This window comes from Toxorhynchites rutilus, chromosome 3 (assembly GCF_029784135.1).
Source record: "Toxorhynchites rutilus septentrionalis strain SRP chromosome 3, ASM2978413v1, whole genome shotgun sequence".
In the NCBI taxonomy this organism is placed as follows: Eukaryota; Metazoa; Arthropoda; class Insecta; order Diptera; family Culicidae; genus Toxorhynchites; species Toxorhynchites rutilus.
Window position 1 is genome coordinate 167,667,769 of NC_073746.1, and position 27,056 is coordinate 167,694,824.

The 27,056-nt window shown below is 38.0% G+C and overlaps 2 protein-coding genes, 1 non-coding gene and 1 pseudogene across 7 annotated transcripts in view; 1 reads left to right on the plus strand and 3 right to left on the minus strand.

Annotated features, from left to right (window-relative positions):
- The window catches only part of LOC129777540 (uncharacterized), a 31,208-nt gene extending 23,899 nt beyond the window's left edge, over window positions 1–7,309 (minus strand). For 4 of the 5 annotated variants that reach the window (XM_055783859.1, XM_055783860.1, XM_055783858.1 and 1 more), the window contains exons 1-5: window positions 6,507–7,309; window positions 1,238–1,741; window positions 1,011–1,186; window positions 702–948; window positions 57–580 (exon numbers count right to left, since the gene is read on the minus strand). In XM_055783859.1, coding sequence (XP_055639834.1) covers window positions 57–580; window positions 702–948; window positions 1,011–1,186; window positions 1,238–1,741; window positions 6,507–6,705 — 1,650 coding nt within the window. In that variant the 5' untranslated portion in view covers window positions 6,706–7,309. The remainder of the gene's footprint in view (window positions 1–56; window positions 581–701; window positions 949–1,010; window positions 1,187–1,237; window positions 1,742–6,506) is intronic. The other variant, XM_055783861.1, reaches the window with a different exon arrangement.
- Window positions 4,327–4,472, minus strand: LOC129780748 (U4 spliceosomal RNA). The gene has a single exon (XR_008744015.1). It is a non-coding gene; the product is annotated as a U4 spliceosomal RNA (small nuclear RNA).
- Window positions 7,310–12,967: 5,658 nt separating the features above from the next.
- On the minus strand, window positions 12,968–14,464 carry LOC129773644 (DNA damage-binding protein 1-like; annotated as a pseudogene).
- Window positions 14,465–18,690: 4,226 nt separating this feature from the next.
- LOC129773645 (uncharacterized) overlaps window positions 18,691–27,056 on the plus strand; it is a 42,862-nt gene continuing 34,496 nt past the window's right edge. Inside the window, exons 1-3 of the mRNA XM_055777287.1 lie at window positions 18,691–18,825; window positions 26,744–26,956; window positions 27,011–27,056. The exon at window positions 27,011–27,056 is cut by the window's right edge and continues 82 nt beyond it. Coding sequence (XP_055633262.1) covers window positions 18,815–18,825; window positions 26,744–26,956; window positions 27,011–27,056 — 270 coding nt within the window. The 5' untranslated portion in view covers window positions 18,691–18,814. The remainder of the gene's footprint in view (window positions 18,826–26,743; window positions 26,957–27,010) is intronic.

Here is a 27,056-nt window from a genome sequence, read left to right on the forward strand (position 1 = left end):
TATGCATGAAAGATTTATGAACAAGTTGTTACACAAATAAATTGCTCAATACTTACATGAGGTCCATCCCATGTCATCGACATGTCCCACGTGGTATTGTACTCATCAGATCGATCTAAATTGACCGGGGGAGGTGGCGGCAATAGAGGGCCTCTTCCTCCCGGCTGAGGTCTCCCGGATGAATAATCAGACAGCATTGGCTGGTTGTATTGGGAACCTCCTGTGTAATTCCTTCCCATCCCTACCGGATGATGATTATTCGGTCTCGGACCAAGTCCCGGCAAACCGTACTCAGGCCCAGTGCCTAAAACACTAGATGGTACACCGTAACTGTTCAGACTAACCGTATAGTCTGTACCACTTCCGCCATTTCCATATTCTTCCAAAGATGAATTGCTACTTTGAGACGGCACATACGCACTGGAATTGGACGATGGATGAGGAGGTGCTTGCTGACTATTGGGCCCACCACGATTGGTCGGATAATGCTGGTTCGACGCATCTGGGAAAAACGTTTTTAGGAAATCATTGACCCCTTCCGACTCCTCCTTTCTGGAGTTAATCACTTGAATCGGTTGCACTGTCGGTGATATCACACAGCGTACAACGAAAGTTAGTATAGAAATGAATAATTGTTAGTCAGTCATTATATAAGAATACCAATCCATATATACAGCTACATGGGAGAAACGGTTACTAACCTGCGTTTGCCGTCGGCGAATCTCGTCGGAAATCATTGATATCGAATGGTAAATTACCATCCATATAGCTGTTCATCATTCCATTTACGTTGAAATAGCTTTGATCATCGGGCAGCTGGAGATCCATATCCGGTTCAGGCGAAGGTGCATTGATATCGGGCGATGGAATCGGACTCGGCAGCGTGGTCGTTAGTTCATCTAATTTCTTCTTCATGCTTTTCAGTCGATTACCAAAGTTTCTGTATGCCTGTTGATTTCCAATGGTTATTACATCGCAATAGTATAGTTTTGAATAATAATACAACTTACATTTGCTACCACCTTAACTTCGCCTCGCTGATTATGATAGAATATTTCCGCCTGTTCCAAAAGTGCGATTAGCACCTTCCGCGACTTAAGTTCTGTCTTGAGACTATGTACATAACTCTGATAATGTACCAGATTCTCCTCGATCTCACGTTCGATATCCTCTACTCGTGAGCGCTCTGAAATTATCATGAAATAAGCCCAATGTTCTAGTAGGTTAACAAACCTACCTTTTCCCTTGATTGAGTTTTTCACCATTTCCACATCAACCAGCGGTGTCTTGTTCAAACTCTTGAAGGTCGTATCGGTATCATTCTCATTTTTCACACAATCCTTGATGCTCGAAATCAGCGAAGCCGTCTGAAAGTCTTCGATGTCCACCGTGGCGTGCTTCGTCTCGACAAGTCTGGTAGGACCGGTTGCCAGCGTGACCGTCGGGGTTGTATTCGATGATGCCGGTGAAGAAGCAGCCGGCGCCGGTTCACTTTTCTTCGCCGAAGTAGCACTCAGTAAGCCGTTGAGATCGGCCAAAAACTCGTCATTGTAGATCTCGCGTTGTTCCCAGATTTTGAAAATGCGCAAGATTTTGTGCTTCACCTTCTCGTCTCGTACCAAGGTGGTGGCCTTCTGCAGGTACGTGCCCCAGCTGTCGACGTACTCATAGTTCTTCCGTTTGCTGTACTGAATCACGTCGTTCGCCAGGTAGAACAGTGTTAGGCGGCTCTCAACTTTCACTGGAGAGGAATAATAACAATTGAGCGAATATATTAAAATCTTTTGTACAGCTTGTAGATATAATAGGAGTACCGATAAGTTACTTCGTTTTTTTTCCTAAAATTAATGCTTTATTCAGCAAAAATAGTTACAAATTTAATGTTCAAAGTATTGCCCATCGCTAGTCACAACTTTTTCCCATCTTTCTGGCAATTCACGGATCCCTTTGCGGAAATAATCGGCCGGTTTGTCGGCTAACCACAAATCGATCCAATTTTTGACTTCATCAAAATTGAAGAAGTACCAATCAACCAGGCCATGTTGCATCGAAAAAGGTAGTAATCGGACGGAGCAATGTCTGGAGAATACAGCGGGCGGAATAGGACCTCCCATTTCAGCGTTTCCAAGTATGTTTTGGTCGGGTTCGCGACATGCGGCCGAGCATTGTCGTGCTGCAAAATAACTTCATCGTGTCTTTGCTCGTATTGTGGCTGTTTTTCCTTCAGTGCACGGCTCAAACGCATCAATTGTCATCAGTAGAGGTCCCCCGTAATGGTTTCATTCGGTTTTAGCAGCTCATAGTACACCACACCCAGCTGGTCCCATAGACAGCATAACCTTCTGGCCGTGAATATTCCGCGCGGCCGTCGATGTTGATACATGGCCGGGGTATCCATATGTTGCCCGACGCTTAGGATTGTCGTAATGGACCTACTTATCATCGCCATTAACGATCCGATGCAAAAAAAACCCTTTCTTTTGTGCCGTTGGAGCAGTTGTTCGCACGTGAAAAAACTGCGTTCGACGTCTCGTGGCTTCAATTCATACGGCGCCCCATGCTCTATCTTTCGGATCATTCCCATTGCTATTATATAAAATCTGCAAGTTCTTGTTGAGTTTGTGACGGATCTTGATCGAGTAAAGCCTCCAATTCTCCATCTTCAAACTTTTTTGAATTTTGATTCGGAAGACGTTGTTCCAAGTCAAAATTACCACTTTTAAATCATGCAAACCACGTCTTCGCTCAGTTGGAGCATGGTCACCATAAACTCCCGCCAAAATACGATGACTTTCCGCAGCTTTTTTCTTCATATTGAAGTAATTAAATAACACTCCCCGCAAAAACACTCTCGTTGGTACGAAATTCGACAAATTCGAAGTGGCAAAAAAACTATGTTGTTTACGCTTCAACTTTTTGACATATACTAAAAAATACGCGCAATGACAGCGAATGTCTGGAAATTTGATTCACTGGAATAATAATCAAGTTACACCATCTGTTGTAAAACGCTGATGTACTGGGACGAACAAAGTGGAACAAAGCTTAATAAATATATTGTATAACTGAAAGCTTTGCGCTACAGTAGCTCCCCGATAATCTGGGGAATTGAGTGGCAAGGCCTCGCGCGGATAACGAGATTCGGAACGATACAATAAAAGATTAAAAAGGAGATGTAAACATGAAAAAAGATGTTTCCGCTTCAAAACTATGCTGTATCAATACAAAAGTAAATGAATCTCCGTCTGTCTCCGTCTCTGTCTTTGAAGTCGTGTACACCAGTGGTCAGATAATGCGAAAGCCATGATCAAAACAAAAGAGTAAGAGCCCACTACTCACTGAGAGGGCTATACAATTTGACTTCAATTTACACCAGAGATGAAACGGATATCCGGTATCCGGCCTATCCGGCCAATATTTGCTATTCGGTCGGATACCGGATATTTCTTATTAACATTAGATAAATTATGACACAATGGCATTCACGAAAGTGATAAGTGATGAGAATTATCATCAACGTTCTGTCCCGCTTAATCACTTTTAGACAGCACAGCTTCTAGCACAGAGTTTTAGAAAATAAAAATGCCCATGTTGCACAGAAATTTTATTTCATTCAAAATTGAAGAAAATTGGTTTGTTGTCATGTGATGATAAACCTTGCCAATGTATTGCCAATTACTTTAAATAAAAAGGTTTTGAAAAAAAGTTATGAGCACGTATCTATTCTGATATTTCTAGGTGGGTCAAAGATTGTCCCACCATGCATTATTACGCATCAAAAAGGTGGGACATTTTTAATACCACCGTGTCCCAAGTTTTAACAGGTGTTGAAGACGGCAATGAGCTGTTATTCTCAGAAGATTTATCTCAAGATATGTTTGTATGATGATTTTGATTTTACTGTTTTTTATCTGTCTGTTTACATTTCAAGAACTCCTAAATGATCGGACTTGAAACTCGGGTCTAAAAAGGTCGCGATCAGATAATTTTGATTTTCTTCTAAATAGTTGAAACGACCTCTTCAGCGTTTAAAGATGTTTTCATACGAAGTATGTTCGGTGTTCTTTGTGCAGTCTCGACCTTATCCAAATACTTTTTTGGTGAACTAACAGTTGTTAAATCTTCAAATTAGTGAATGTGTCGCCGATCATAACAATTTCGATTTGTGGTGAAGTAAGTGTACCCCCTCTCTCAGACTATCATCCCTGAAGACAGTTCTAAGTTTGTTCTCAATCTCAATGAAAATAGTTAATTGCTGATTGCATGTAACTCTTACTCGGTCAGTATTAGAATTATCTCAATACACTTACAAAAATCTACTTATTATAGTATAAAACCATTACCAGAAAAAAACTGTTCCAAATTCCTTGTAGAAAACATGATACACTATTAAATAGGATTTTTTTTTCAACTAGCAATAATCGCACCTCGATAAAAGCTCATTGGCTACGATATCGCCACTGTGCAAAACTAAATACGATATTAGTTCTAAACCAAAAAAAAATATTTTCGTTCAAATTTGTTATTTTAAATGTGTGTATTTCTTTCTAACATAAAACGCTTTATTTGCTCCATGTCACATGCCGTTTCTCTTAATTTTGTATTTTCTAATAAAGAGCCGAATATCCGGCTATCCGCCCTCGAAGCTGACCAGATATTTGGTATTCGGTCAAACCACTACTCGTTTCATCACTAACTTACACATCGTCACTCAATAGCCTTTCGCCTTTCAATATGCTGCAAACTCGTGTAGACTGGAAACAGTGCTACTCTCTGTTCATGCTCAATAAAAATAATATCACTTCACCTTCATAAAGTCTCGTTTCGCTTCACGTTCATTTCTTGCATTCTTCATACCGAAGCGAAATTATCTAATCGTCAAATGAAAATGGATGGTTTTTATATCGAATGAAAGTGTCTTATTTCGAATGAGAATTTCTTTGGAGCTCAAACCGTATTCCCTGAATCTAATGAACATGACGATGTGAAAGAATGGGTAGTATACTAGCAGGCGTAATCAGTTGTCGATGCCGGTTGTGAAACTAATATGGCATCATATGCCTTTTTTAATTCCACTTTTTTTTTGAAAGACGGTCCGGGAAAATCTGGTTTGGAGAAATGAAATCGAATGAAACTTTCAGTTGAAAGCAGTTGTGAAATTGAAAGCGCCATAAAGCCCATTCAAATGGTAATGAATAGGACACTTTCAATCGTCAAGTGGAGGCGTTTGGTTTCGAATACAAAGGAAACGACAGCAAATCGCAAAAAGGAATTGAAGAATCGATGTTTCAGTTTGAGTAGTGGATACACACAATCGAAATCGAAATTGACTGAAGAGAGTAAGGAAGAAGTAAAAAAGTCATTTTCATCTTTTGGTTTCGAAATTGTCAAGTCCTGCTCACTGACAAATTTTCAGAAGGCATGAAGAATTATTATGGAACTAGCTTTCGAGGATAATCAAGGCTCTTCTTCTTGGATGGCATTAACGTTCCCAGTGGAACTTTCAAGGCTCTACTGTAGATAAATTTCCTATCGAACTAGGTGCATCTGAATAAGTATAGTTTTAAAGTGTTATGGCCATTTCAACAATGACTAAATTTTGCTACTTTCGTTCTTCTTGTCCTCTGTATGTGTAGATTCTTTCCTTATTCAAGTAGTGCAGTAACATTCTCCAAAAAATACTCTTTTCTGATACGACAAAGATGTCATATCATTTCAAACTATTGAAATCCATTACATTTTATGCAATTTGATAAGATTACGAAAACGCTTGCATTGGGAAAAGTTGTTCATCAAGAAGGATATCTATAAGGATCACATTGAAAGAAATTGGATATTGAACCCTTTTTCTACGAGCATCGTCTATAGACGACAATCAGGGTGATACTGCCCATTGACAACACCAGCGCGATATGCATACTTTTCGGCGCAGTGCTCCGTACAGTGGTAGCACTTCGACGGAGCACACTGCCGTATTGAAAGGGTTAATATATTGTTCAAATATTGATCAACAAAAGGATCGTCAGCACAACTCATCATCAACGGCACCATCGACAAGATAAGTCCAAATTGCGATAATAGAACTGATATTTAAAGAAAAAAAAGTCGCTCTTCAACTAACATTAGAACTCGTTATTCCAGATGCATCCAAAAATATGGCAAATTAGCAATAAATCTGGCAATCACCACACTACTCTAAATCTCACGATACCCGGAAATGGCTGACCTTTTCCCACAAATGTTTGAGAAATATGCATCTATGGGTATTATTTGCGTGTATTAAACTGAGATTGTTTGGAGCAGTGACAGAGAACAATTTCCGTCACTAGTTAAAGCATCTGGAATAAATTAGCAATACCAATGCTTTATAAGTTTGTTATCAAAATGCCATGGCAATCGGCTTTGTAGGACCATTAACTCTTTCGCTACGAGCGTCGTCTATAGACGACATCCGACAATTGCAAACTAAAATAGCACGTAAAAGTAACATACAAATAAATTCTTACCCTGCTTCAGCACATTCAGCCAGCTGGTTACAATTTTCTTGTGATTCGCTCTACGCTGTAAGCACCATGCCGAAAGCTGCTGGATGCTATCCTGAGTGTCCTTAAGATCGCGCAGCCGTTGCTCGAATCCTGGCACATCAAACTCTCCGGTCGGTCCAACTCCTCCCACAGTGCCTGTCACTGTTTTCGTTTTCGACATCTCCCGATGATATCAACTCTCTTCCAGTGAACAGAATTCCTTTGATCACATTTATCTCGCTGGACTGAACCTGGACATTTCCCTCCAGATTAGCTAATCACTAACTGTCTGAGTTTATTTATATTCGGCCAGCTGAAGCTATAGTTCTAGTTCAAGGCTGTTCAACGCGGGAAACACGCATAGATCCTCTTTAAAGTATAAACAGAACTGCACTTTATAAAGGAGCTCCCGAGTTGCCATCCAGTTATTCAGCAAACACTTGAAGCAATCTATCCTTATCTCAGGGGCAACTTCCCGAAACCCACCAAAACTCACGTTGGTCCTGGAAATGGGCAGCGAACGCGGCAAATAAGAAAAACACTCACGCACACTCGCGTATTGGACACTAGTCGAAATGAAAACAAATAGTTTTCCACCTACTCGCCCGAGTGGAAATCGTTCGACTCGCGTTAATCAAACCCAGTTTTCACGCGCAAACCTTGCGCCACTCGTTACACTATATAATTTGATAATATCCTTGTTTTTAAACCATCTCCGGCACAATCGCGAAGAAAATTTTGCTCAAAAATCTGATGGCTGCAGCGAAAATGCTATCGAGCTGTCAAACATTACGCTAGGTTTGGCAAAACTACAACAAAATGAAGATGGCGCTTCGCTCAATATATTCTTGCACAACAGGGCAGTACTCTACGCGGCATTGCATGCTGCCCCGAGATTATTTTTTGACTTTACCGTTGCATAAAACCTGAGGCCAGGGTATGGGAGTACAGGCAAACCTTTTTTTGTGCGGGGGATAGGGACCGCAGAGAAAAAACTTCGAGGGGTTGTATCCGAGACACGACCGTTTAGGACGTAGGACTACGCAATCTTTTTTTTTTAATTTTTTGGTTTATCATTTCGGATATTATTTGCGAATACCTCGAAATTCTAAAAATAACTCTTTAGTAAAAAGTTTCGGGGACCCTGAAAAGGCTATAGGGGAAACATTAAACACAAAACGAGCAGAATAAGCGACCTTTGTCATTTCGGGCCCAGAAAGATTTTGAGAATTTTCCTCAGAGGATATGCAATACTTATACGCTAGCGACAGCAGCTTACCTACTATGCAAGGTGGAGTTTACTTCGCACCAATATTCTCCTTTCGCTATCTCCCTACGTTGTTTCTATTCTAGCGGCTGCATAAGTTGCCCGTTATTGACAGTTCTGTTCGGGAAAGCACACAAATGAACAAAACAAATGTTTGGGGAAATGGGAATGCTTCCAATTTTCATCCATTTAAACTTTATACAGACTATGGGATTGTAATGTATCTATCTATATATATATAAAAATGGAGTGATGTCTGTCTGTCTGTCTGATTCTTATAGACTCGGAAACTACTGAACCGATCGACATGAAAATTGGTATGTAGGGGTTTTTGGGGCCGGGGAAGGTTTTCGTGATATTTTGAGACCCCTCTCCCCTCTCTAAGGGGGGGCTGCCATACAAATGAAACACAAATTTCTGCACTACTCGGAAATTAACCAAGCAAACGAAACCAAAGTTGGCATGTGAAAGTTTTAGGGTGCAATAAATGTTTCTATGATGGTTAGACAGCCCTTCCCCCACTCAAAGGGGGGGCTGCCATACAAATGAAACACAAATTTCTGCATTACTCGAGAATTAATCAAGCAAATGAAACCAAATTTGGCATGTGGAGGTTTTAGGATGCAATAAATGTTTCTATGGTGTTAAGATACTCCTTCCCCCTCTCTTAGAGGGGGCTGCCGTACAAATGAAACACAAATTTTTGCATTACCCGAGAATTAATCAAGCAAATTAAACCAAATTAGGCATATGGAAACTTTAGGGTGCAATGAATGTTTCTATGGTGGTTATATACCCCTCCCCCCTCTCTTAGGGGTGGCTGCCATACAAATAAAACACAAATTTCTGCATTACTCGAGAATTAATCAAGTAAATGGGCGGGTCGAAGTTTGCCGGGTTAGCTAGTAGCATATAAAACAAATCTTAGAAAATTTCCGATTCGATTGGTATGCAAATTGTTAAAATCCATTCTCAGCAAAAATAGTTATGAACGTTAACTTTATTTCATAAAAACGTGACCTATTTTCAGATTTGGCACCCTTAATGTAAGACGTAGTCCTACGTCAAAAATCGTGCAAAACTTCACCAGTAGCATTAAAAAATCGTGTTCGGTACACAATTTGAAAAAACTTTTTTTGTGCGGTAGATAGGGACCGCATAAAAAAAATTTCCCCAAAGAAAATAACTCAAATCAACGCCGTTCACTAAACTGACCAGACGTCCAGCGTTACGCGGGACAGTCCCGCATTTCAACAAAATGTCCCGCGTAAGATTCCGTCCCGCGAAACGCGTCGCATTTGGCAAAAGAAACGAAAATGTCCCGCGATATCAATATATTTCAATATCACAATTTGATCATGTTGATTTACTTAAATGGATGAATCTCAAAAAAACTTTTATTTGGCAGACTGTTCAAGAGCGCTTCTAATGCATCCAAAGATTAATACGTTGAGCTGGATTCATCGCACCGACATTGGGCTTTTTGTTTAGAGAGTGTCAACTGGAAGCGACAGCAATACAATTGGAAAATGATTTTTATAAAAGTCCTCTATTGATCCGCAGGAACCAACGTGAGTCAGACGAAAAGTTCATCTTTGGTTCCCTAGCTAGGTTAGGGCTTAACGTTTTAAATAAGCCGGAAAAACTAGTGTATATTCGACAGGAAGAGGCAGTTATTTGATGAAGTATCGTAAATGAAGCGCTGAGCGGTCTTACGGAAGTTGGCCGGAACCTGAACCATGGCCGATGGGAAGATGTATATCGGCGTGTTATTTTACCTTTTCGTGGCTTTGGTGGTCATCTGTCTCTCTATTTTGGCCATTCGCCCAAAAGTTTTCTATCGAGCGCAGCTGAGGAATGTTGGGAAGGTTGGTGGTCTTCGCGACAATGTTTATCTCCAGCCGATCCATCCTCCATTAATTATTTGGCATAATGGGCTGATCCCAGGTTCGGCATAAAGACCGCATCAGCTTCCCAACTCCGGCAAGCACTTCGTACTATATATTTCCCGTTTACCATATGACTCGAAAGAAGAGCAGCTTGGACATTCCCTGCACGTCTGTCAGAGAAGGACCTTCTTCGAGAACTTGATGTGAATGATATATTCGACGTCATCGCTTACCTGGGGAACGTAAAGTACCCGGTCCCCTGCCTCTGTTGAATTCTAGCATCAAGTACCCCAGCAAACATTAAATCGCATAACAAGCGTATATACAACATCATATGCCCTAAAATTTGGTTGGCATATAATGCGCCTAACTGGCATATGCATGCAAAAGTGGAGGCCATATACATACATGGCAAATGCTTACCGAATTTGTTTGGATGAATATGCAACTTTAACCGGCTATAATAGCGACTTTTGTCATACTCATATACGGTTTATTACAGATATAGAAAAAAAACAAATGGCGCAAAATATTTTCGTGAAATGTTTATTATAGCCTCACGAATCGCCATTTTTATATATGAGTATTTATGCTTGTAGAAATAATAATTGTTTGATTGACTTGTGTTGGGAGTGGAATATGAATGTTTAAAATGGCACAGATTAATGTTTGGTGAAAACTGCTCCGATGTGGGTTCGAACTCCGGTCGTCTGGATTATCATCCACCAGCTATCTCGCGCGGCTATCTGAAATTTAATTCAACAGCGGTTGAAACTTTCGAGTGCATCAGAATTTCATTGACATTTCAACATGATGTAATATGTTCTTTGTTAGGATCTAATATTATTTACTGTTTCATGATTTTCTTCAGCATACAACACGATTTGCTACAGTACTGAATCGATTTAAATTTTACGCTTATACGACACACAAACTGCATCAGCGTAATATACGCATATGATGCGGATCAAATATATTTTACGACAATGTACATCATAAAATTGATGTTTGTTATACCGAATTGTGACTTAATTTGATAATGGTATATAAAATCGAGTGTTTGCATTTTATGCGATTTCAAATATACACGATACATACTTTGATTGATATTATATGCGATTATGATTTATTCGGATTTCTTGTAAGACTTGGCACGTGCAAAATTATACGATTTAATGTTTGCTGGGACGTCTCGTCTTTCATTATGAGTACGAAAAGAAGTTTTTCACTTCTTTCGCCGGAAAGAAGTTTTTCATCGGCACCTGAAGTTACTCCTTCTGGGTGAGTGCCTGCTGCTCAGATACTGCCGGTCGCGTCTGACGCTTCCGTATAAACAGCCCTATTCTGTATTCCGGCGGATTTTCATTTCGTTCGAAACCGTTATTTCATTCGAGTTATAATTTCGCGTTTCCTATTTCGAACGTTTTGCCCATTTAATGTTCAAAGAGAAACAGATCGAGCGAAATGCAAAAACAACTCGAACTGAATACAGAATGGAATTTTATCCAGTCATTCGAAATATTTCGAATCGATCGAAATACTTAAAAAAAAAATAGGGGTGAAAAATGTCCATTTTGGCCAGATTCTCCTCCACCGTTTGGACGGTTGTTTCGATCTCCCGGCTTAAGGAGCGGCAAAGTGATGATATTGAAAATACCAGATCGGCTATATCTGGCGAACACAAAGTGCCTCAGGATGTCCAACTCCTTCGCTGTGGGGTGGAGCTAATGGAAAAATCATCAAGTTGATTGACAGTGCTGCTGCTGTGAATCAACAGCCTTGAATCATTTTTGTTGTAGACTTAATAAACGTAAGATTTAAAGAAAATTTGTTCCTATAAATTATCTTTCATCGCCATCCGAAATAAGTCCATTTTTTTGAATGCATACGTTAACACTAAAATCGATGAAAAATGAATTGGAATTTTCGAGCATTCCATTCGGTAATTTGAAGAAAATTGTAGATTTTGAATCGTGCTTGCCACATTTCTCGGCAAAGCCGACTGCAAGAGCAACTACCTTCCGCCACGCACATATTTTGTCAACAGAAATGTGGTGGTCCCATGAGCGCTAGAACATCTTAGGAAGCATCGAATTTCACAGATCAATTATTACATGTTACGAGAGAACCGGATTCTTACAATGCATTTACCAGTGCAGAAATGGTTATCTCTTGCAACATTCAAATTTAATGTTGTTTTGTACTATATATTACCGTTATTTATATGATCACATTTTTATATGTTTGTGGATGTTCTTTTTATTTTATTACCTTTTATAATAACGTGCTTCGTTTCATCATTGTCATATTTTTTATGCAAGCGGAATTTTAGATACAAATTCTCACTGTCAGATTTATATTTTGCAAAATTGCATCGATTGATTTGTCGATAGGTTTTCCCATCAAGTATATTAGTATGAGACGATTGTTTATAAATTATAGGAACGAATGTTCATTCTTTTCGCTTTGTTATTTTTTGAGACTGCAATTGGTAAATATTTTTCGGAAAAAACGTTGTTTACCCTCACCACCAGCAAGCGTTAGCATCTCGTATATTGCCTAAAAAACTGGCTCAACTATTCTCGTATGAAACTTCTACCCCTAGCTTCGCGTTCGAGGTCTCGAGGAGAAATTGAAAAGTGGTCTCGATGGGCACGCTACCCTACGGAGGTCGGCATTCTCGTCGGAAAATTCCTCCAGGAGCTGGACGGTACCCGGAATAGATTTGCTCACGTCGATTTTTCGATGGTATGCTTGATCCTAGGAAAATCCGAACGATAGTGGCGGCACCTATTCGCCCAAATGGTCGCCCACTCCAATGCACACAGGCTTCAGTGGGAAACCACCACCAGCTTCAGTTGCACCAACAGCAGCAACAGGTACAACTGGTCATTCTAATGTGGTTCCTCTGTTGTCATCTGCAGATGTAAATGGTCTTTCAGGTCTGCTCAGTGATGAAAGCCATGGTGGTGGTGTCATAATAGATTCTTTTGAGGCGGAGCTCAAGAAAGGGATCACACTGCAGGATCAGCTCGAGCAAAAGAAACTGTCGAATAAGAATGAGTAATATGATCGCATTCGGAAGAGTCAACTAACCTATTCATTCATTCGCAGGGTCGATAATGGCAAGTCCGATAAAAAGATGCGAACGCTAGGAAATATACAACATGATTAATGAGTTGATTCATTAATAAACATTTTTAGAAAAGTGTTTAATTTCTCGTTTCTACGACCGCTTCCTCCTTAGCTCCATCCACGTCGATCCACAACCCTAATGCATCGTACATTTATTCCCGAATTAAATCCAGAAAACTTTCTACAAGGTCTCCATCAATAAATCCCTCGCAGCGTTCCGTTCTCATTTCGGTGTGTAAACTAAGCTAATACGAATAATCAATTCTGCCAACAGATTTGTTTATGTCAGTCAAACTTTCTTGTAACTTTCGAAGAAATTCATAGTTCATAATCAGGTGGTATTCGTGTGACCAGATCAATTGCACCGCTGATTATGCCAAATAGCACACAGCCCGTTGTCGGCGTCGTTCGCTCACCGATGTTGTGCATCACGAGCGAACCGTGGCGGAATATATTCATCATATCACTGAGATGGGATTAAGCTACCTCTGGTATTTGCTGTCGTTCGTCATCCGTTGTTGCGCCCCTTCAAATAAATACAAAAATTGTTCATATGATAAACCGAGCTACGGAAATCCTACTTACCCATCTTTTAGGCAAACAAATACATTGTTGCTGTTATCCGCCCCGAGGAAGGCACCGTCATCTAATATTTTTATTGCTGTCATTCAATTTGGATTATAGTCGCGAGCGGTCTCCTCAAAACAACTTTCCGTTGGATAGCCAATGCAGCAGCGTGATAGATCGCATCAAATCAGATCAATCAGAAAGAACGTTACTCTGAGGAAGACAAGTGATTGCATTAATCTAGCTTACCCCAAATTTTACAATATAATGCCAACGCATTATTGAAATGGCTACATTCAAGTCGCAAATCCTGATCATCAGTCCATTCATGCAATCGTACTTTTTAATTGAGGCTAGCCAATACTCGGCCGTTGAACTCAACGAGGGAATAGCACGCACCCTTGATGTCCTTCTCGCTAACTTCTCGCTAGTGATAGATGATAATCCTTTTTACTTTGGGTTCTAGTTCCTCTGGATTGACCAATGCTGTGCCGACAATGTAAAAGTATTCGAATCGTTACACAACTACACCGAACTCAGTGACATAGTCTACTCCGTTTGCATGAATTGAGGTGCATGTAGCACCTCGAACGTATTCTGCTCGTTGATATGTAGACTTGAATTTCAGCTTCTTAGCCAAACTTGGCATTGCTGGCTCCTGGATTAAGCAGACCCATGTTGATTGAGGAAGTTACATTTGTCGTCAGAGTTGGCGCGCTCTAACTCGAAGGAGTCAGTCCACTCGAGTCCTGAAGATCCATTCGCACCGTTATAACACCGAAACGACGTACCGACTCACCCATTGGTACCGTTCGAATGTGCAACTTTTGAACCTCATCAATTATACCAAAAATAACAGAATTTTTGATTGCAAGAGCCTGATCGACATTTAGTGAGCACATATGATTTACTTTTTTCACGTTGACATTCGAGAAAACCAACTTGTTGTTAGAACTGTAATTATCGGTTAGGCAATCAGAACAGGCGAACACGTTTGTTGTCGAAAGTGACCGGAAAATTTTCAGAAGTCAGCTGGATTCCAAGAGTAACTTTCTTTGGTCTATTATACCAGGGACAGACATACAGCTGTACTTGCGTTGTACGTGTACAGCGTTGTACAGGTACCATCGTACCATGACAGACATACTTTGGTTGTACATTGTACTGTATGTCAAACTGACAATCAGATATTTTTCCAATTTCCACCACATATTTCAATGAAAAAGGTTTTTATTTAGTGTCTAAACTATCAAACACAACAAACAAGTTTCCAATCTGAGTTATTAACTTAAGAGAAAGTCAATGAAAAGAACGTTTATCAAGTGATTTGATTCTGCTTGTTCATGTTACCCACCACTAACCGTCTATGGCGCTGCGCACAGTACAACTGTAACCATGTACAACGGTAAAACAGGTACAGCGATTGTACCGAGTTGCTTGCATGGTTCTAGCGTTGTACATGGTGACAGACATACAATTTTCGAAGTACAACGCTATTACAGCTGTATGTCTGTCATAAGTATTACTCTGTTGGTATTTTTCTCCATGACGAAGCAAACATAGATATCGGTCCAAAAACCTACTGCAACCAGTTTCGAACGGCTGGAGCTTTCATTCATGGGTGAGTGTGATAGTGCTGAGGGAAAAGAACGTTATTATTGTGAACATGTGCAATTAGCCGTTTCATACCTCTTTTGCACCAACTTGTCTGCTTTAATTGCGATGTAATGTCGTAGGCAGTTGCACACAAACTGGCATGAATTCCACGCGACTACGCCAATGCGCTTATCATCCGACGGATTCCATTCACATACTATCGATTTGTTATCACATTAGATCAATCGTGCTGTCATTGGAGTAACACGATAAATTTGCCTATAATCGACATTCGCACAACAAAATGTCTGTTGGAAATCGGGAACTTCGGTTTTTTTCTGTTTCTTCCTCCGATAAAGACTGTACACAATGCTCCTAATCGAAAACAAGTGTAAAAATAAAAAAATATCTGTCATCGATGTCGATAAAGCAGTTTGCTCAAGTAAATATAGTACACAGAAATACGGCCGTAAATGAGGATAGCTTTTTCTATGACGACGTATCGCATCCGACGAATGAATATACGGATACGGCCGTAAATGAGAATAAGGGTGAATATTCCATCATGACAACGCTCGGTCTCATGTCGCTGTTCCAGTTAAAATTATTTGTGAATAGCGGATGGGAAATTCTGGTTCTCCCGGCTTATAGCACTGACATTGCCTCTTCCGTCTATCATTTGTTTCGCTTTGACTGGAATAGATCCGCGCCGTGGATCATTCGCATGCAGACAATCGGGGTTCTATTGTATTGCGCGTTTAATCGTGCGGAAAGCAAGTGTTAGGTCTAATTGGCCAGGTAAAAAATGCTATCTTTAATGTTTAGATGTTAGCTGGGACACCAACCAAAACCAATAGATTTAGATTGCAAGTGTTTGCCGGAGTAGTTATCGTGTTCCTTGTCGTCGTTTCGGGAGGGGAGCGACTCAGCATTGGAAACGTCTGTTAACGGAAAATTACCAATGGTTTTGAATGAAGTCGAAAGCTTCAATTGTTTCAAGGAAATAGAAGAAGACGGCCAATCGGAACGTGAAGGAGAAAGAATGAAAGCTTCGTGTGTGAACTTGCCACGTAAAATAGCTAATTCACGATAAAGTTTGATTGATATCGGTAAAATATTATCCGTGTGTGTTCCCAAGCTAATGTGTGCGAACTCGACCTTCTGGCTTATCAGTGACGTCGATAATTGTTTGTCGACGTGGTTGGATTGTCCTGTTCCACCAGTTCCAGCAGTCAATTCCATTCGAAGAAGTATACCCGGAAATCGACAAACGCAGCAACAACCGGAAGTAGTACAAAATATATAATAATAAAAGCTGTATGAACTTTTTCATTAAGTTTTCATCAATTGTGTTACCATACAACTCTCGGTGTTGTATATTAGTTTTGTTGGTTTTTTTTTCTAGTGAATCTTATTTTCCGCTGATCTATAAAGAGTGTTGTAACGTTTTGTTCTTCATCGCCATTAACGGTTTGAAGTTTCCCAAGAAGATCGCTCAGAAAACGACCCATGCTACGTTCAAAGATCTAACAACACAAGCAAGTAACAATTAAGAGGGTATTCTAGTGTAAAGGCACAAATTTTGGACGTTTTTTTGGAGCTCAGAAAAAATAAAACAAAGAATATCTTCTCTGGTTATCTTCTGGTTATCAAACAGATTCTGAATCAGTAAAGATGCCGCTATCGCATGAACCTCGGACAACATAAAAAACATGGTTTTTAACGAAATGGCGTAAGAAAAAACGACATTTTGTCTTCAAAATGTCGTTTTTTCTTACGTTTCCCGATTTTTCAAAAATAGTAAAGTTAAAAAACTGTTACATTTTGTTGGTTCATGCGATAGAGAGATGCATACAGATTGTATTCATATAAATTCGATAGAAATCGGTTCAGGAGAACTTGGGAAATGTACGCTAGTTTGAAAACAAAAAATAGTTTTGAGAAAAATGCGTTGGGAGATAATATAATGTAAATAATGGGATTTCCAAAAGTATTTTCTAAGTTTCTTGAATCCCTAAACTTCAGAAATATGAAGGAGAAAAATTGATTTTTTTTCAAATTTCTTGACTAGAATACTGCCTTAAGTACCCTTTTTGTATCAGTTGAAGACGTTCAGTAAACACTGAACGTCATTCCCAACAACATCCCAATGAATGACAAACAAAACGAACAAATGTGTTGAATTATAGAGATTTTGAACTGTTCAGTTCATTCGTCTCTACACCCAAAATTGATTTTTAGCTCATGTTTTGTCATCCCGATTTATGACATTAAATGAGACATAACATAACAGAAAATGTCATGACTCACAAATACTGATAGGCATTTGTTAAAATATACATGGTACAGCAATATAAGATTAATACGAGCGAGCGAAACAAAAGACAAATAAGCTTTCCGCATACTTTGCCACATACACGGCCCAGACCGAGATAGATATTGATCTCCTTCATGCGCTCCTTTTTTACTCTTAGAAAACACTTCCCAACTTCATTATATAATCAGGTGCAATATTATCACGTATTTGCTGCACAACTGCTGAAGTATCATTAGCCATGTGGATAGCGTGGACGTGTGAAATAGCTTTACATTCCAGCTGGCCTTGGTTCGATCCCCATTGACGTCGTATGGACTTTTTTTTGGCACAATTCCAAATGAAATGAGAAAGGAAAACAGAAAAAGATGTCTGCACGCATACATACAAACCATTTTTAAGCTTTTTGAAACAGCTCATTATTTGCACATTTGACACTCCAGCACACGGAATGGCATCATTTCTGCCAAAGATGAAATGTTTTCTGCCAACGCTAGTTTGGGTGTAGACACACAAAAGTGTTCTTGTAGCGTATAAATTACCCGTATGGGTTTTGTACATCAAACCCGAACCAGTTATCTGATACAGCCTGAAGAGAGCATCGATTGACAATTGAAAACAAGAAATCAATGGAGAACTTTTATAGCTGACCATGAATGAGGAGCATTAGAGTAAGTTGATCACTCCTTTTTAAAACTGAGATGAGCAAATTTAATTTTTTACAAAAAATATAGAGGATGATGTACAAGACTTGATCGCATTTCACATTTGATTCACTTATTTCTTACTTTGGATATTATCTCAGAATGAAAAGATATATCTGAATTAACAACTGTTTGATAGAAATTGACAAAAAATGAACAACAGCTGGCATTTTCCGAAGCAAATATTTTATATGAACAATCGCTATGCTGCTAAATCAAGTCATGTCATCGACCAGAATTAGTGATAATTGAATACATCAATTTCTCTGCAATCCAATACATCGGAACAGGTGCTTAAGAATGCTTAATCTGTTTTATGATTCATCATTATTATCATTAATGTTTCAATGATTTTCGTTTATGTAACTCTTTTTGTGTGTTAAGCTCTGATTCTAGTATTCTAGCATTTGGAGATTATTTATATCATAGATAAAAAGGTTATGCTGACGATGAACTTTATAGTTAGCAAACACCAAGCTAGTCAACAACTCTATTCTTGACGATTTTAATCTAATCTCTCCGCTTCAAACAAACGAAGCGAAGCGAAATATGACGTCCGCATGTCATTCGCGCTAATCTTATCATCAATATCTGAATATTCCAAAGATAGTGGCTGTCACAGCAAAAACGGATTCGTCGATACACCCAGAAAGCGGTCGAAATATATGAACGGGAAATCATGACACAATTGATAATTTTCCGAACCGCATTGGATATGGTGCCATTAACTTGGAAGTGTTTGAGTGAGCCAAACGTTTGTCGTTTTCTTTAGCTTTAGCATTATTTGGTTGTAATTAAATCCAGGAAATATCAAAACAATGAGTTTAGAGTGAGTTTATTTTCAGTTTGGGTCGAATATTTCATTGAATAGCAGTGATATAGAGTACAAATTTAAAATACTTGTACAGATTTGTGGACAAATTGTGGACAACTGTGGGTGGTGAAGGCAGTATCCTCTTGTGGTGGCACTCCCTTTGATAAACTTCCTGACTCATGGTTCCAAAAGTTACGAAAGCGTTACTTTTCAATACGCAACTAGGGATTTCTTCCCAAACAAGGATTTTTTTTAGAAAATTCGACCACGTTTCATTCTGCAGTCTCTCGAAGGACTGTCAATTGAGGAATGAAGTTCTTGTACAGCTTTTTTTTCGAAAACGGCCTTACAGGACGGAACGCAATCGTATTTCGTCAATCAATTCTGTTGGAGCTTCGGAATATACTTTACATTACGGTTCGGTACAAAGTTTGTTCTGAAGCTGCCATAACATTCGCGTTTCTCGATGACAGTTTCGGTTTCGTTTGAAAAGAGCTACCCCCTTCGAATGAGTTTTGAGATCGAGTTTTAGGTGAATTCTGTATTCTCAATAATTTCAGTGGTATTCAGTTGCTACAAGTATAGAAAGACTATCTGTTCGGAGTTAAAAATCAGGACACCTGGTATACCTACGATTATGACCAAGCCATTGTCATTCTTTGATATATAAACGAATGAAAACACGTTGTATGTGATTTGCACTTCAAGAGACAAAAATACTCAAATTCATTTATCTAACTTCGAATTATTAGTCATTAGTAAGTAGGACTTCACAGCTTATCGTCGGAATTTGGAAGTCCATGTTTAGTGAGTTAATTTATTCAATGTAGATCACACTCTGTGTTCAGCCAGAGGTTCCGTCGTAATGTTGTGTTACTTTATAGACTTTTAAAGTCATCGCTTCGAACTCTGTACATTTCCGTCCCTCGCTTCCTTTCCTAAGTTTAAGGAGTGTCGTTCTGAAAGCCAGGTGTAAAAACTAAGCATTGATTCAAGAAATGTAATCTTTTCGCGACATGAAAGTGCGTAAGTAGCAGGAAGTATTGACTTATTTCATCGTTTAAGAAATTGTCAAGAGTCTTAGGCTGAGGTGACATTGGATCAAAGTTCGCACGAAAATGTGATTTACGATAACTGGCAGAGTTGGAAGAATTTTCCGCCTTGCAGACATCGAATATTGCAAATTGTTGTATCACAGTAAAACACGCTGTTTTAGTTTGATGCAGTTAATGCAGCAGGTAATCGAATACTGCGAATGTTACCTGCGTGAAAATCATGTTTTGTGTCGCACCTAAGGCGGCGGTGTAATTGGTTGCGGAAATCTGGTCGTATGAATTGTATGCAATAGTGGAGGTAAACGACCACATTAAATTGTATTGGTGTGGTTACATTGCTTCCCCCTTGCTTTGTCCGAAATCATCAGCTTCTAAGGAACAAAATTGTTTGCTTCTCTTCGTTAGTTATCGTAAATCACATTTTCGTGCGAACTTTGATCCAATGTCAGCTCAGCCTAAAACTCTTGACAATTTCTTAAACGATGAAATAAGTCAATACTACCTGCTATTCACGCACTTTCATGTCGCGAAAAGATTACATTACACTCCTTTCGTCAATAAACCTGGCCTTTTGTTCTTAATCACGGTTCTTAATCGGTCCAAAACTTCACAATAAAGGGTGTGTCACATCAAATTGCATCACGGAAAAAACGCTGTAGAAATTCGCCCAGTAGACCGATCCTTTTGAAAATTTTAGACAGTAAATAAAAACTATTAAACAACTTTTGGCATTTTCTTTTTATTCATACTTCGAGCCCAAGCCCGTATGCTCGCACCTTCCTCTTTACCCCGTCCATAAGGTTCTGTACAACGTCAGGTTGTAGTTTTTTTTGAACAGAAATCCATTTTCTGTTGAAGTCCGCCTCCGATTTGACAACTTTTACGTTCTTCCGGAGGGCCTGCTTCATAATCGCCCAATATGTCTCTATTGGGCGAAGCTCCGGCGCGTTGGCTTCGTACCACTCCAACACGTCCTTTGAATAGTGGCACGAAGCGAGATCCGGCCAGAAGATGGTCGGGCCCTCGTGCTGCTTCAATAGTGGTAGTAAGCGCTTCTGTAGGCACTCCTTAAGGTAAACCTGCCCGTTTACCGTGCCGGTCATCACGAAGGGGGCGCTCCGCTTTCCGCAAGAGCAGGTCGCTTGCCACACCATGTACTTTTTGACAAATAAAACGTAGATTACGAAAATCACCTTGTTTTTTGTCCTAACTTTATTTTTCCGCGATTTCTGAGGCACTGAAACTTGTTTTTTGAACGACCCTCGTATATGAATCACATATGATGAATTTCGCGCCAACTCGGCTTGCCGTTGGCAGCACCATTTCAGACAGCAATGGAACGTTGTAGGTGTAAAGACATGGGTCATTTAAGCAACTTTGCATACTTGAAATATTCGAAAAATAATTAGACTACGTTTTGGAAAAGCCATTTTTTTCTTAATTTTTTACAAAAATTTATAACATAAAAGCTATGATACCTACAAAATTCATGTCAAAGGATGAAATGCAGGAAATTGTTTGAATTTTCACAAGAAATACCAAACATTTTTTGGAAAAAAATTTCGCTGACAAAAAAGTTATTTTAAAAATTAATATTCATTTTTCTCAAAAACGTATTTTTTTTAAATTCCCAAAAATATATAAATAGCCCTTCAAATTTCCAACAAGTCGTCCATACATCGGTAGATGGGCAAAGTGCCCAACAACAACTTTTTTATGTTTTCTTTGAAAAAAAATACTACTAATCCTAATTTTGTTGAAAGTCAAGATAGTGATATAGTGTATTGGACAAAGTTTTAGATCTTATTAAAATATGAACTTTTGTCGAAGACGTCAACATTCTAATTGTTATAGTTTTTGGAATATAAGTCTTTTTGTATGAAGACTCCTGAAAAAAAAATAATGTTTTGCTCGTAACATTTTTGTGTGTAAATTCTCACGTTTGACATGTTCTTGACATGTTTCTAAATAGAGAAAAGTTAGCAGATTATGCAAATTGCGATAATCTATATAAATAAAAATGTAAGGCAAAATCTGTTGATAAGCGGAAAACCCGAAGAAGGGATGGTCCGATTTTAGCCTTCTTTATTTTGTTGTATTCGTCTCTTCCCGTAGACAATGTAATGGAGAGAAAAATCGGAAAATTTTCGGAAAACTCTGAAGAATGGTCGGAAAATTCGGAAAATTGAATTCCCACATGTTCGAAAACTACATAATAATAAACGTTGTTAGTCCATTCGATATTTGCGCTATCGAAATTGATCTTTGTTCGTAAGTGAAAATGGATTTTCCTGCGAATTAACGCATTTTCATATCTTATATCATCTATAAATAAAAATGGAAGGCCAGATGTATTGGTAAGTGCAAAACCCGAGGAAGGAATATTTCAATTTGAGTCATCTATATTTCGTTGTATGTATTCGTCTTCCCGTAGATCAATATAGCAGGGAGAAAAATCGGAAAATTGAATTCCCATATGTTCTACAATTAGCTAAGCGTTGTTAGTCCATTTGATGTTGGCGCTAACAAAATTAATTTTTGTTCGAAAGTGGAAAAACATTTTCAGACGGAATAACGCATTCCTATATCTTCTATCTATATAAACAAAAATGGAAGGCCAAATGTGTTGGTGTGCCCTAAACCCGAGAAAGGAATGGTCCGATTTGAGCTGTCTTTATTTTGTAATATTCTCTGTATCAAACATGTATTCCATGCAACGGAGAAATATGTTATTTCCAAATGCTTGAAGAATCTTGAACGAGAAATGTGAAAATAATTTTATATTATAAGGACGAATTTTTGTAGAAGTACTAGAAAATTTATACTAAAAGGAAATTGAAAAGGGTCAAAGGGTAATGAAATTAATGAAGAGTTCAGAGGTTGAACTCACTAACATTCACTTAGTAAGAAAACGTGGATGTTTGAAAGCATTCAAATCAAAAAATCTATTTTGGGCGGGACAAAGTTCGTCGGGTCAGCTAGTTTATACATAAAAATGTAACGAATAGAACATTAATAGCATTTTTTCAAAGAAAAACATTAAAAATTTGTTGTTCGTAAAACTTTTTCCATGTAAATGTGCTCATCGTTCGATGTATGGAAAACTTGTTGGAAATTTTAAGGGCTATTTATATCTATTTTCTCAGAATTTTTTCGAGAAAAATGAATTTTAATTTTCAAATTTTTTTTTACAATCAAATTTCTTTCCAAAAAAATTTTTGATAATTTTTAATGAAAACCTAAGTAATTTCCAACATTTCATTCTCTGACCAACTTTTTATAGATCTTATATTAATAGTATTTAAATTAAGATTTTTCGAAAAAAAGCTGAAAAAACTCAAAATTTAAAAAGAAACCTACAAACAATTTATCAGACCTGCAAAATTTTGGTCAAAGAATGGAATGTAGGAAATCATTTTGGTTTTCATTAAAAAATACCAAAGAATTTTTTGGAAAAAAATTTCATTGAAAAAAAAAATATTTTGAAAATAAAAATTCACTTTTCTCGAAAACATAAGCTTTTAATATTTTGAAAAAAATAGATATAAATAGACCTTAAAATTTCCAACAAGTTTTCCATACATCGGACGATGGGAACATTTACATAGAAACAGTTTTTCGAACAACAACTTTTTCATGTTTTTCTTTGAAAAAATACTATTAATGTTCAATTCGTTACATTTTTATGTATAAATTATCGCATTTTAAATGCTCTGGTAACTTTTCTCTATTTTGAAACATGTCAAACGTGAGAACTTACACACAAAACTGTTACGAGCAAAACATTATTTTTTTCAGGAGTCTTCATTCAAAAATTACTTATATTCCGAAAAACTATAAAAGATAGAAAGTTGATGTCTTCGACAAAAGTTCATATTTTAACAAGATCTAAAACTTTGTCGAATACATTATATCGCTATCTTGACTCTAAACAAAATTAGGATAAGTTGTATTTTTTTTTCAAAGAAAATACGAAAAAGTTGTTGTTCGAAAAACTTTTTGCCTGTAAAAGTGCCCATTTTCCGATGTATGGACGACTTGTTGGAAATTGTAAGGGCTATTAATATATATATTTTTGGGAAATTAAAAAAAAATGCATTTTTGAGAAAAATGTTATTTAATTTTTTTGTCAATTTTTGTCAGCGAAATTTTTTTCCAAACAATTTTTGGTATTTTTTTTGTAAAAATTTAAACAATTTCCTACATTTCATACTTTGACATGAATTTTGTAGGTATCATAGTTTTAAAGTCATAAGTTTTTGTATAAAATTAAGAAAACAAATTTGGCTTTTTTCCAAAAAGTAGTCTAATTCTTTTTCAAATATTTCAAGCAAGCAAAGTTGCTTAAATGACCCATGTCTTTACACCCACAACGTTTCACTGCTATCTGAGATGGTGCTGCCAACTCCTAAGACGATTTGGCATGAAGTACGTCATATGCAGCCTTTAGCCCCATAATCATTACGTCCTTCTGTGAAGCAACTTCGGGCGCAATTTGTCGGTAAAATTATCAACGCTTAGAGATATAAAAAATAAGCTTGGAATACCGAGACTATCTACAAAACCATCGCAGTGGCAGGTGAAATTCAAACTTTGAATGACAACAGATGGAAGATCACGCGAAAAATGCAACTGTTTACACGCTAATAATGCTTGGTAAGTGTTTCGCAGTTGATTATTAAAAAAAATCAAGCATAAGAAATTTTTCTTCAGAAATTTACAAAATAAAATGTCTGGAATTTGAATCGAGCTTTTTCCCTACAATTCACATTTCAGACACTTGGTGATATTACAATGTGAGTTTTCAGGCTTATTATAGATGCAAAGTGTAGATTCATATAATGCACCAACATATTTTGAAATCTTGTATAAATAATACACATGTTTTTCAACTACAGACCAGCAGATAGATATGAGGGTCTTTGGATAATTAGTGGACAATGTGCAACTAGATGAACTTCTTACAGAAGAAACGATTTTTTTTCAAGTTAATTTTAAAATAAAATAAAAAAAAATTAAAAAAAGATTTTTTCAAGTTGATTTAAAATAACAAGTGATAGAAGTTTTATTACAAGTTTACAAGCCATCGATGGTTATAGACAATTTCAAGACATTTGTGTGTGCATGGAAGGTTGCAGTACATTTTTAGACAGAGTAAGTCGTTGTTATTCTCACATGTTTGATCATTTTTTTGCATTGGTAATTGTGCAGAAATATAAATTGAGCTTAAAACCACAAGAAACCGTTATGAAAACAGGGTTTCCGAAATTCGAATACACCGAAATTTGATTTTTTATCCATAAACAGTGTCCGAAGTTTGATTCGAATTCGCTTCAATTGAATAACATTTTTATTCGATAATCTTCTATGTTTTCAATCAAATAGGTACCACAATAGAAAGCTTGAAAGCTTATTGAACTAATCTGATGAATTTATCAACCAAATACATAAAATTTAGATCCGTTTTCTGCATCAAATGCCTTAAGTGTCCGAAATATGATTCATAACGGTACACTGAGGAAAATTATGATTCGTCAACAGAATTAAATTTCTCATGAAAATCTGGACAAATGCTAGACTATGAGAAAATAAATCAGGAAGCCCCAAAAGCATCCCAAATTCAGGACAGATGCTATCCCTATACCAGTACTTTATTTGAAAATTAAGCGTTTTACGTATACGACAGACGAAACGTTGATAAGGTAAAGTGTCACATTGAATAGAGTTCAAAATACAAACAAAACCAATACGCTTGTGCATGGCAAAAATGCATTTTTAAATCTATTCCATTATCGTTTTCACTTCACAATAACAGAACACTATGCTCAAAATTTCTATGCGCCTAGCTTCAAATGACGTTTGATCGTGATGTTGCTGCTACAATCACAGACTGTAACGTATGCATTAAAAAATGGACAAATTTCGGATGCTACAAAACTACACAATATAATTCAATGAACCAAATTTTCCTTAAATCCTACGTTTATTGGGCCTTTTACGAAAATGCATCGACGCTCTTATCAGTTGATTTGCAGCAGCCTTTGCGAAAACTGTGAAACAACTATGCTCGATACTTTGTTTGTACTGCCAATTTCTTCTCAGAGCGCGAAGAAGTTGGACAGACTGAGGCACTTCGAGTCCGCCGGATATATCCAATCCGGCATTTAAAATAACCTTCTTCAGAAGAATGGTGAGAGCGTCAAAAGGAAGCCGGGCTCTGATCGTTCGACAGTGCTGAGCAACATAAAGTGCAACAGAAGTTAGAAAGGGCGGCCGAGAGGCCGTAAGGCTGCCCAGCAGGGCGTCGAATAATTTTTCTCTAAGGCTTAATAAATGTAGCATTCAAGGAAAATTTGGTTCATTCAATTATCTTATGTATTTTTTTTCATCGCCTTCCGAAATTCTTTCATTTTTCTAATGCATACGTTATGTGAATCGCACTTTATACTGACAACAAATGCCTACTGTGATTCTATACACGCTTAACGTAGTTCAGTGAAATTTTGAAAATTTCTACTCTTAAATAAATAAACAGTTCCCATGATAGGTCTTTGATAACCTCATCGCTGATTCACATTACTGGAACTACTCTTCGGAGGGTAACTGAATTACCCCAAAATGCTTTCCAGTGCGTCCGCTATATAAGACCTGTGATTACCCAGCAACTGAAGATTGTACAAAACATCGCTCGGATTCACATGAGTAAGGCTTGATGAAAAATAATCAGGGAGGTTCTCATGTATCACCCTTATAGCCTGGACATGGTCACAAGGGATTACCACTCGTTCTTGTCGTTCTATCAATGTAAAATAGAGCCCTAAATTTCATGCAAAGCTAATAGATTTCTTCTACTACAATGTTCTGTCCTTCGTTCATAGCACTCTCGGATCAAGCTCGAAGAGTCCGTACGCCCATGGCAGGAAGTGGCGCCGACGGGAAGAAACCGGAGTCACGGCAGAGGAATATCGCTTTTCGCGTCCTTTAACCATTCTCAATTACAACCTCCAGGAACCATTGGATCCATTCACCTCACCCGGAAGTCCGTACCATGTTCGAAAACCTATAATCGCCTATGAACGTAGCCTTCAATGGTGAGTAAGACAACCCAGCGGTAATGTTTGAAATAGTAATTTGCCGCTGCACAGGGTAGAACAACAACAGCATCATCAACACGAGAACGAAGAGCATTGG